The sequence below is a fragment of the Pipistrellus hanaki genome, assembly GCF_964339955.1.
Source record: "Pipistrellus hanaki genome assembly, chromosome: 18".
Classification (NCBI taxonomy): domain Eukaryota; kingdom Metazoa; phylum Chordata; class Mammalia; order Chiroptera; family Vespertilionidae; genus Pipistrellus; species Pipistrellus hanaki.
In genome coordinates, this window is record NC_140520.1 from 20,155,907 (window position 1) to 20,167,678 (window position 11,772).

Below are 11,772 nucleotides of genomic sequence, written 5' to 3' on the forward strand. Positions count from 1 at the left end.
AACTTCCTCAACTGACTAAGGGCCTTGAAGAAAACCCACTGGTAACATTGTACATAGTGGTGAAAAACCACTTAACAAGCTTTCCCCAAAAGATCAGGAACAAGACAATATGTGTACTTGTGTGACTTCTATTCAACATTATACTGGAGGTTCAAGTTTGGACAATCAGATAACTAAAACAAATAAAATGCATTCAGATTAGAAAAGAGGAAGAAAATCTATCTCAATTTGTATATAACATGATCTCATATAACTGAAAACCCTAATAAACACACATAAAACTTATTAGAGCTAAGAAACAAATTCAGCAAGGTTTCAGATATAAGATCCATATACAAAAATCAATTGTTTTCCTTTACACTAGCAATGAACAATCTGAAAATGAAATTAAGAAAATAATTCAATTTACAATAGCATTAAAAAGAATAAAACATGGAATAAATTTATCAGAAGTTCAAGACTTGTACACTGAAACTACAAAATGTTACTGAAAGAAAGAAAACCTAAATAAATGAAAAGGCAGTCCATGTTCATGTATTGGAAAACTTAATATAGTTAAGAAGTTAATATTTCTAAACTGATCAATACAACCCTTATCAAAATCCCAGCTGGTTTTCTGTAGAAATTGATAAACTGGCCCTAAAATTTAAATATATTAATTCAGGGGACTCAGAACAGCCAAACAACATAGGTTGGGGGGAAAAAGAGAACCAAGTTAAAGAATTTACACTTTCAGAGTTCAAAACTTACTATAAAGCTACAGTAATAAAAACTGTGGGTGCTTGCATAAGTATAGACATGTAAGTCAGTGGGACAGAATTGATAGGTAATAAACCCATACATTTGTGGTCAATTGACTTTTGACAAGGGTGCCAAGGATTGCACCCTTGGGAAAAGGATTGTCTTTTCAACAAATGGTGCTGGGTCAAATGGATAGCCACATGAAAAAGAATTAAGTTGGGCCCTACCTTGCATCATATACAAAATTAACAAAAAATGGACCTAAGGGTCTCGTAAACCCTTTTCACGAAGATGGCGCCGAAAGCGAAGAAGGAAGCCCCTGCCCCTCCCAAAGCCGAAGCCAAAGCAAAGGCTTTGAAGGCAAAGAAAGCAGTGTTGAAAGGCGTCCACAGCCACAAAAAAAAGAAGATCCGCACGTCACCCACCTTCCGACGGCCAAAGACACTAAGGCTCCGGAGGCAGCCTAAATATCCTCGGAAGAGCGCACCCAGGAGAAACAAGCTTGACCACTATGCCATCATCAAGTTCCCCCTGACTACCGAGTCAGCCATGAAGAAGATAGAAGAAAATAATACACTTGTGTTCATTGTGGATGTCAAGGCCAACAAGCACCAGATCAAACAGGCTGTGAAGAAGCTCTATGACATTGATGTGGCCAAGGTCAACACCCTGATCAGGCCTGATGGCGAGAAGAAGGCATATGTTCGACTGGCTCCTGACTATGATGCTTTGGATGTTGCCAACAAAATTGGAATCATCTAAACTGTGTCCAGCTGCCTAATTCTAAATATAAAAATTTTACACTGTAAAAAAAAAAAAAAAAAAAAAAAAAAAAAAAATGGACCTAAGGCCTAATTTAAGAACTGCAACTGTAAAACTCTTCAAGGAAAATATAGGCATAAATCTTCATGATCTTGGATTCAGCAATGATTTTTGTCCTCCTCATGTTTCATGAAGAGTACTTACAGAATATATTAGTCACTGATCCTTCTTTTCCAAATTTCAATGCAGGCATGTTAGAGGTACTCAAGTGACATTTGTTTTCCCTTATGGCAATTTATGTCTGAACCCCTAGATCTTTAGGAATGAACAGCTTTCCCTAGTGGGATTTGGAATAGTAGCTTCTGTAATAATACTTGCAATGCCTTTGGAATAAAAAGAATTGGCATAAGAATTAATTTGTTTAAAAGTAAATGTGAATTCTAGTGAAAACCAGAAGTCTCCATCACTGAATGGCATTGTGTAGGTAAGCCTGTTGCTCACAGCCTCATTCTTGGCAAGTATTAGAACACAAACTCTCGAGGATTGTTCCAAACAAATTGGGTCCCAAAAAAGGAAGAATGACTCATGGCAAGAACCCTGCAGAGTGCCTTCATTTGTTTTATGATCCCCACACCTGGTGGTGCCTCCCACGATGTGGTCCAGACCCACAGAGGCCACGTCTGACATTTTGGCAGAGAGAGGGACACACACCATCTTGAATCTATCTTGGGCTCACGAATCACCTTTCTTCCCTGCAAAGTTATCATCTGCTTAATTATAGATGAGAAGTTTGCATCTGTGGCCAGAAACCTGGGCCAGGTTTAATAAAACCTGAATTGGCTCCCAGTTTCCAAGGACAGTCAATATCCAAGGAATCCCACTGCAAACGTTCCCAGGATTATGGAGTTGATGAAAAATGTCAATCTTCCCCAAGTATAATGTTTTCTCAGATTCATGAAAGGCTACCAAAAATATCTAACAAAAATAACTGCTAACATAGTACGGTTTGAGTGAGATGACAAGAAAACCAAAATTAAACCTATCAAGATGACATACAAAAATTATTTCCCATCTGTGTACTTTCCTCTTCCTCTAAAACAATATGTAGGGCAGTTTGGGAGGGCCCTGTCAAAGTTAGGGGAGAGGGATGAAGGACTTCTCAAGATTCCTTAACTACCCAGAGTATAAAATCCAATGTTTGGGAAATTTTGTGCAATTGTTATTTTTACAGCTACTAACATACATATTGTATAAAACTTAGAAGATTCAAAAGTATCTACAGAAAAAGATTTCCCTCCCATCCATTTCCCTCAATCCTCCAGTGTTTGTCCCAGGGGCAGCAATGCTAAGTACTATTCTAGGTCCAGTGGATAGAGCAGTGAACAAAACAGAGCCCCCTATCCTCAGTGAGCTTCCATTCTAGTCTAGAGAGACACAAAAGAGCTTTAGTTATTGAGAAATCCTACGAGAAAAATAAAGTAGCCCGAGAAGGACCAGCCTTTGAGATTCTCAAGGAGGTCATGGTCAGCTCTGGCAAATGTTGCCAAAAGGTTGAGTAGGAAGAAAGATGTAGTGGTATGTCTGTAAGGTTTCCCAGCAGAAAGATGGTTGGTGACCTTGGCAGCAGAGGGTAGGGAAAGGAGCTGGGTTATCATGGGCAAAAGAATGACCGGAACGTGAGACAGTGTTAGCCTGTAACGGTGGAGACCAGGTTAGACACTCACTCTAGAGATCTGCTGTGAGTGGGCAGAGAGACGGGGCAGGAGCTGGACTGGGGTGCAGGCCAAATGAAACAATGCATATAAAGTGCTGAGCCCAGTGCCTGGCACAGAGCGGCACATAGTTGTTCTTGGTATTATATTTCCTATCCCTAGTCCTTTCTATGTCTAGTCCAAGTTCTTTTCTTTTTTTTCCTTTAAATGTTTTTCATCTATGCTTATCTTGTTTGAGTCCTGGGAGTGTACAGTGACTCAAAGAGTTACCTGGTCTTATGAATCATGGTGTATCTCTGGCCACTGTTGGCCAAAAGCTACTCTTTGAGAAACTGTAAGGGAAGGGCTTTGCGCTTTAAGTGGCCTGTCAGAGTGCATTTGGTGCTGATAGGACGCACTTTGAGGACAGCTCATGTCAGCTTGAAATCATGCATTGGGAGGTGCTGCGAAGTACGAATCTCAGACAGTAAGTGATCTTTCTCCTTTTAACTCTGCTGCTCTGTCAGACCTTCAGCTTGGTCACAGGGCAGATGTGAGACCACCCAGGGAATTTGTTGTCTCCAGACAGGTTTTCTGGCATTCCCATATTTTCCAGACAAATCCAGAGAGGTGGTGTTGGCATGTTTGTGGTTTATTTGGTCTTTTGTTTGCTAAATGTCTGCCAAATAGACACCTTTCCCTGGTTGTCATCACTTAAATGGTCAAAGACTATCCACAGGGATAAAAAGACAAAGCAACTTGCAGAAGGGAAAGTGGGCTGATGATCTTCCTCAAGTCACTGCAATGCTGTTCTGCAAGGCACATGCTCACTTCCCAGGCAACTGATCCAGATGTTTCCAAACCTGGGCATCTGTGCACTAAGTCCTGTTGAAGGAATCAGTTAGTTAATCCCAGCGTTCTCAGTAAATGCACCTGTTTGTACCCAGTTGTCTATTGTTCTAGGAAGGGAACATTCCTTCTCATCTTCATGGCTGACAGTCAGAATAGACCCTTTGTTCTTCTCCTGCCAGCTGAAAGGCAGCAAGCACCCTGAAGCCTCTTCTTTTAGAGTTGTTGCTTCTTAAAAGCCCTCCCTTGTTGTCTCTCTAGCACGGTCTCCTTTTCCCAAAGCTATACAGTGTATGTTCATTACATCATCCCATGTATTTGTGACTTCAATCACCCATTGCCTTGCACTGACAGATAGTTGTTTTGTGGGCATCTTGTTTTTCCAACTGTGACTGTGAGCCCCTTTAAACATCTTTGAATTCCTTTCCGTTGAATATAGAGTATAGACAGACATTCTGTAAATATTGTTGAATTAGTTTTAATGCATTGCTTTACCTAGGGGTGTCGAACTCAATCAGAGAAGGGGCCAAAATCTAAAATCCAGCCTAAATCGCGGGCCGAATGGTTTACTGAACAGTCATAAACTGACAATGTCATAAACTGACAGCGGAGTGCAGTGATGACAGCGCGGTGCGGGCCACATTGCAAGGCCTGGCGGGCTGGATTTGGCCCGCGGGCCTTGTGTTTGACACATGTGCTTACCCTCAAGGATCTTAGAATTTCACTGGGGAGGCAAGGGATAACCAGACGAAACAGCACAATAACAGGACAAGGCAACAATTCCATGCCAGAGTAGAACTGTAGAGCCAGGGGGTCCTGTGCTGAGGAGATCAGGGGAGAAAAAGTCACGAGGCTGGGCCAGTCTGAGAAGGCTTGCACTTGCCTGTAACAGTCCTCACTGTGTCCTGAGAGAAGAAGTCAGTAGTTGCCTTCAGAGTTGGCCTGGTGTGACAAATGAATCTCGCTTGCATGGTAGTATTGCCGCAGCTGTCATTTTGTCCTTTGCACACGGATCTCTGCTTCCCAAAAGGAATTTGCTCTGCAGACCATCCCAGCTCCTGGCCCTTGGAAACCTCACAGCAAATTTTTCTTCTGCCCTCTTTCCCCCCTCGCTATCCAAAGCTCTTTCATCGCTATTATTTTTTTAAGCCTCTGTTTCTATGAAAAGGTTTATCTTATGGTTCAGCTCTCTCTCTAAAAGAAAGTGCCAATAGCAAGAGAATGGGCATAGAAAGGGCGCATATGCTTTCCTGCGCTGCTTTCTGGGTGTTGCATCTGTGCTTTTAATCCTGCTGCTGTCAAACTCCATTAGGAGATTTGAGCATCAGCCGCCTACCTCTGGGGCCTGGCCTCCCATGAGCCCTGGCAGAAATGAGGATGGTGTTTGAGACTGGAAGAAAGATAGGTTGGGTTCAAAGGGCCCTTACCCACCAACCCTCCATCCTACTCACCTCTCCTATTGCACAGGGGCATTTATCCTCCCACTTGCAAGCACTGACTGCATTAGGGAAGCCATCAGAAGGCCACGTGTTGGCATCCATACAGTGGTTTTAAAACGGTAGTGAAAATCAAGGCTAAGCCTCTGTAACGTTTGTTCACCTTTGAAAAGGAATGGGCTTCCTCTTTGGGGGAAACCAAAGAGGACAGCCCCCACTCCCATCAAAGTAGGCAAAGTCATTCCAAGCAGTCCTGGCGATCACAGTGACAGATGTTCCAGCCAGACAGCCTTCACATCTGGTCTCTGATGTGGCTTTGCTGGCTCCTCTGAGCTCCTCAGAGGACCGGCAGTGAGCTTCTTGGAAGGAAGAAGCCCCCTGGTAACATTCCCTTTCTTGTCATTTGATATAAAGTAGAAACCAATGCCATAGGAAGTAGCTAACTTTTTGACATTTTTAAATTTCAAATTGTGGATAAGGAATTATAGGCTTGTATAAGAGAAAACCTATTGATCTAGGCTTCATAATCTGGTCCCTCTCTAGAGAAATCCGTGGTCTTAAATTACTGATTAAGCAGTACATGACATCTTTAAAAAAAAAAAAAGCAAACTTAAATCCTAACGCTGACTTAATATACAGCGTGAATGTCAGATGGCAGAGTTGGCCACGTGGAAGAAATTAAACTAACTCTCCTTTTTGATATCTCTGGAAGCTTGCAACAGAAGAACCTGTTTTTAGATTTAAAAAAGTATTTTCCCCCAGTTATACCAACTGCTTCGGAAAATGGAGAACAGCCTCCTCAGGTAAGGGAGGAGGAAGTGTCCACTGGCCAAGGAGACTAGATTGATATCTGAGTATCATCTCACTTCCGTTAAGTGATGTGGCCCCTGTCTAAATGTTACTTTGCTCTTTTTAAATCTTCACCTGAGGACATTTTTCATTAATTTTTAGAGATAAGAAAAGGGGAGAGAGAGAAACATTAATGTAAAAGAGAAACATTGGTTGCCTCTAGCATGTGCCCCAACCAGGGATTGAACCCACAGCCTCGGTATGTGTCCTGACCGGGAATGGAACCTGTGATCTTTCTGTGTACAGGTCAACACCCCTACCAACTGAGCCTCAACGGCCAGGCAAATGGTCCTTTGATTTTATAATGAAAGTCAATAGATAAATATTATTGCCTTCGCAAGCTGCTTTACTAAGAGAGCAAAGGCTATGGGTACTTTCCCCCTGGATGTTATCCTTTATATCTTTAGCAGAAAGGATGTTTTCAGCCAAAATAAGTCCCTGCAGATTAAAACAATAGAACATGAACACATGCCGTGGCTTCCAATAATGGCAGATTAAGTAATTCAGACCCAGCCTCCTGAAGTGTAAACTGAAGATAATAAAAGGTTGGTTAAAAGTTTATTTTCTAAATTAAAATGTTTTAAGTCTGAAAAACACCAAAGAGCTAACAAGTTAATGAAGAATTACTAGCTTTAAGCACCAAGAGAAGATAGAAATACAAAGAAATGAGTTTTACAGTTGGGGCTACTGGGGACATTTGGGGATTCTGGTTAGAAGTCTAAAGTTGGAGTCCATGGTTCACCCAGGGTCTGGCTGCTGCCCCACCCCCTGCTCTGGGTTGGGATCATGTACTCTAGGGTCAGGTCAATGGGAAGGGGAACAGTACTTATACTTGGGTGTGGGCTGGATTTAGTGACTTACTCCTCATGAACAGTATATGGCAAAAGTGGCAGATGCTCTTTCTCTACGTGGTCTTTCATCCTGGGTTTCTTTACACCATGGTGGTCTCGGGGCTCTAACATGACAAGGGAAGATGTTACAAGGCTTCTTTCTTAAGCCTTAGACTTTGGAACTCATACAATGTTACTTGCACCATATTTCACCATATTCTGTTAGTAAATCCAAGGGACAGCCAGAGTCTAGGAGGTGAAGAGAGGGACCCCTCTTCAGGGGAGAAGTACAAAGTCATACTGCAAAATGCCATGACCACCGGAATGAGAGAAGTTTCCTTCTGTATAAAGAACATCTACAAAGACCTGCAAATTTTATACCTAATGATGAAACTTTAAAAGTTGTGCTTGCATATTCAGATCTGAAAAATGGCATTATAGCTCAAAAATAAATTTTTAAAAGTGATAGAATTGAAGGGAGAAAGAGGCAGTTCAACAAACAAAAGTTGGAAACTTCCAAAATCCCACTTCCAATCATAGAAAACTAGACAGAAGATCAATGACAATATAGAAGACTCCTACAACATTATAAAACAACTAGATATACATCCATTGTACACTCCACCCAACAACAGCACATGAAGCATTCTCTTGGACAGACCATATGTTAGGCCATAAATAAGCCTCAATAAATTCTAAAGGTCTGATATCATAGGAAGCATGTTCTCTTACCAGAATGGAATAAGATTAGATAATACTAACAAATACATTCGAGAATTTCAGAAATATGAATAAATTAATACACTCCCAAATAACCAATAGGACAAGAAAGAAATCACATGGGAAATTAGAAAATATTGGATGAATGAAAGTAAAAACAACACACCAAAACTTATGCAGCAAAAGCAATGCTAAGAGAAAATTTTATACCAGTAAACAGCAATATTAAAAAAATAAGAAATCTCTCAAATTCATTATCTAATCTTCCCCATAGAAAAATTGAAAGAAAAAAAAAACTAAACTCAGAGCAAGAAGAAAGGAGGGAAATAAAAATGTTAAGGTGAAATAAGTATAATAGAAAATAAATGTAAAATCAGTGAAACCAAAACTAGTCATTGGAAAAAAAATCTTTAATATTGACAAACCTTTAGCTAGACTGACAAAAAAAAAAATACTCCAATTACTAAGCTTAAAAATGAAAGGGAGGTAATCTACCAACTGTACAGAAATAAAATGGATGATGAAGGAATGCTATAAACAATTGTACACCAACAAATTAGAAAATCTAAATAAAATGGACAAATTCCCACAAAGATGTAAACTACTGATACTGACTCAAGAAGAAATTAAAAAATCTGAATATACCTATAGCAAGTAGATATTGATAATTTAAAAACTACTCACAAAGAAAGATCCAGTCCCAGATAGCTGATGAATTACAATGTTTAAAAGTGAATTAATACCAATCCCTCACAAACTCTTCCATTAATAAAAAAGAGGGAACACTTCCGAATTCATTTTATGACATTAGTGTTACCCTGGTGCCAAAACCAAAAGTAAAACTACTGACCAGTGTCTCTCATGAATATAGATGCAAAATGCTTTAAAACATATTAATAAATATTGTTGCACGCAATATAAAAAAATTACATACTAAACCATGTGGGTTTTATTCCAGGAATGCAAGGCTGGTTGTTTTCAATCAATGTAATCTACCATGTTAACAGGCTTAAAAAGGAACAAATTCACATGATGTAAAAGCATTCAACAAAATTCAATACCCGTTTATAACAAAAACTTTCACAAAAATAGTAATAGAAGGAAAAATTGTCAACTTGATACCAACATCTAAATCCTTGGTATCTAGGGCTAGGCTAAGAGTTCTTAGATAGATTTATCTCAATAGCATGATCCATTGTGTGAAAATTTGGACCTTATTAAAATTAAAAACTTTCTCTGTAAAATCCATGTAGAAGGAGTAAAAAGACAAGCTACAGACTGGGAGAAAATATTTTCAAACTACATATCTGCCTAAAGACTAGGATCCAGACTAAGGAGCTGTCAAAATTCAACAATGTTTTGTAAAACAAAACAAAACCAAAAAAATCCAATTAGAAATGGCCAAAAAATAAGTAGATAGCCAAAGAGAATAAGTAGATGGGAATGTAGATGCCAAATAAGTAAGTGGAAAGATGTTCAACATCATTAGCCATCGGGAAATGAGAGTTAAAGCTACAATAAGATATCACTACACACCTGTCAAGTGGCTAAAACTTAAAAACTAGTGACAATATCAAATGCTTGCAAGGATGTGGAAAAACTGGGTCACTTATACATTGCTAGTGGAATGCAAAATGGTACAGCTATCTTGGAAAACAAGCTGGCGGTCTCTTAAAAATCTAAGCATGCAACTATCATATGATCCAGCAGTTTTACTCCTTGGCATTTATCCCAGGGATATGAAACTCATGTTCACAAAAAAAAACTTGTACATGAATGTTTATAGCAGGTTTATTAGTAATAGCTCAAAACTGGGAGTGGGGGAAGGAACAACAGCCAAATGTCTTTTATATGAGTGAGTGAATGGTTAAACCGTGATACATCCATACCACCCAATAAATAAACCTAGATGAATCTCCCAAAAATTACACTGGAAATTTTTTTTTAAAAGATTACATACTGTATGATTTCCTTTATATAACATTCTTGAAATTCCACAATTTTATAAATGGTAAACAGGTAAGTGGTCTCTAGTGGTTAGGGATGGGGAGGGGGTGTCAAAAGGAAGTAGAAGTGACTATAAAAGGGAAATATGAGGGATTCTTCTGGTTTTGTTGTGTATCTTGAGTGTCTCAATGCCAATGTCAATGTCAATATCCTGGTTTTGATATTGCACTGAAGTTTTGCAAGATGTTAACAGTGGGACAAACTGCGTAAAGGGAACCTGGGATCTATCTGTCTTATTTCTTACAATTGCATGTGAATCTACAATTATCTCAAAATAAACATCCTGATTTTAAAAATTATTCTTGATCAAATGATCAAGATTAACAAGTAGAAGATACTTGCAACCTACAACTGACAAAGGCATGTAGCCAGAATAAACAACAAGCTTTTATGAATCAAGAAAAAGTCAGATGACTCTCTTTAAAAATAGGTAAAGATTTGAACAAGCACTTCACAAGACAAAATTCAAATAGGCTATAAACACATGTAAAAGCACACAGCCTTATTTGAAATTAAGGGTATGAAATGAAGATCACAATTTTTACAAAATTATGCATCCACCAAATTGATAGAAATTAAGAAGTCTAACAATATGATGTTTTGGCAAGGATGTGGAGCAACTGAAACTACCACCCATCTTTGGTAGGAGTATAAATTTGAACGATCACCTTGGGAAACAATATGGTATTTTTAATAAAGTTATATAAGCATACCCTATAGCCCAGCAATTCTATTCCAAGGTATACAGCCTAAAAAGTTTACACTTGCCGAAACCAGTTTGGCTCAGTGGATAGAGCGTCAGCCTGCGGACTGAAAGGTTCCGGGTTCGATTCCGGTCACGGGCACTTACCTTGGTTGCGGGTACATCCCCAGTAGGGGGTGTGCAAGAGGCAGCTGATCGATGATTCTCTCTCATCAATATTTCTAACTCTCTATCCCTCTCTCTTTCTCTCTATGAAAAATCAATAAAATTTTTTTTTTTAAGTTTGCATTTGCACACCCAGACATATATACAAGGACTTTATTAGCAGTATTATTTGTAGTGGCTCCAACTACAACTACATGCAACAAAAACGAATGACCTCACAGATATAACCAAGTGAAAAAAGAGGTTAAAAGCGCGTGTGCGCGCGCGCACACACACACACACACACACACACACACAAGTTCATGCTATACAGAAAGTAAAACTAAATGGTCATATTCAGGAATGCTTAACAATTTTATAAAACTTTAAAAAAGGAAGTAAATACTATAAAGTAAGGATCGCTGTTGCTTTATGGGGGAGAGAACGGAAGGGCTGTGAATGGAAATCGATGGGCAGGGGAGGTTCTGGGGGGATGGCAATGACCTGGGTGCTTATTGCACAGCTTTGGTTTATGACAACTCATGAGGCTGCACATGTATCTTGTCTTCACTTTCTGTCGAATTGTTTATAACCAAGTAACACATCTCTTCATATTTCAGTTTTGCCTTTGAGAAGAAACGAGATGGAGGAATGGAGGTGTGAAGTTTGTGTGAGAAAAGGCAGCATGTGAAAACCTGAGGTCAAAATTAAAAACCTGTGACAAGAGGGGGGAGATAAGTGAAGTGCTGAAGCCACCGGTAAACCTGCTGGAAGGATCAGGTGGGTAGCTTGCCTTTGAATGTTTGCTTGTTTTTTGTTTGTTTGTTTGTTTGTTTTTTAGAACAGTGATGTAGGAATAATACAGGTTGCTCCAAGTGCTAAATTATTACTCCCTCTCCTTTACAAGTTGGGCCTGGGCTGAGGGACCAAGCTTTTTATTTTATCATATGTTATTTTATTATTGATGCATTATTCACCATTGACTTGAATCATGCAGACTACCCAGGGTATGAGAAAGAGCACATGTGATTTGAGGAGAA

General features: G+C 39.4%; 1 protein-coding gene across 1 annotated transcript; it reads left to right on the forward strand.

The window, feature by feature from the left end:
- Positions 1–1,014: 1,014 nt before the first annotated feature.
- On the forward strand, positions 1,015–1,572 carry LOC311613294 (large ribosomal subunit protein uL23-like). Its single transcript, XM_084867003.1, has one exon. The coding sequence runs from the start codon at positions 1,033–1,035 to the stop codon at positions 1,501–1,503; it is 471 nt and encodes a 156-aa protein (XP_084723129.1). The 5' UTR covers positions 1,015–1,032; the 3' UTR covers positions 1,504–1,572.
- The last annotated feature ends 10,200 nt before the right edge of the window (positions 1,573–11,772 follow it).

Excerpts from the sequence above, each read along its gene's own strand:
- LOC311613294 (XM_084867003.1), top strand. The coding sequence starts at position 1,033 with ATGGCGCCGAAAGCGAAGAAGGAAGCCCCTGCCCCTCCCAAAGCCGAA.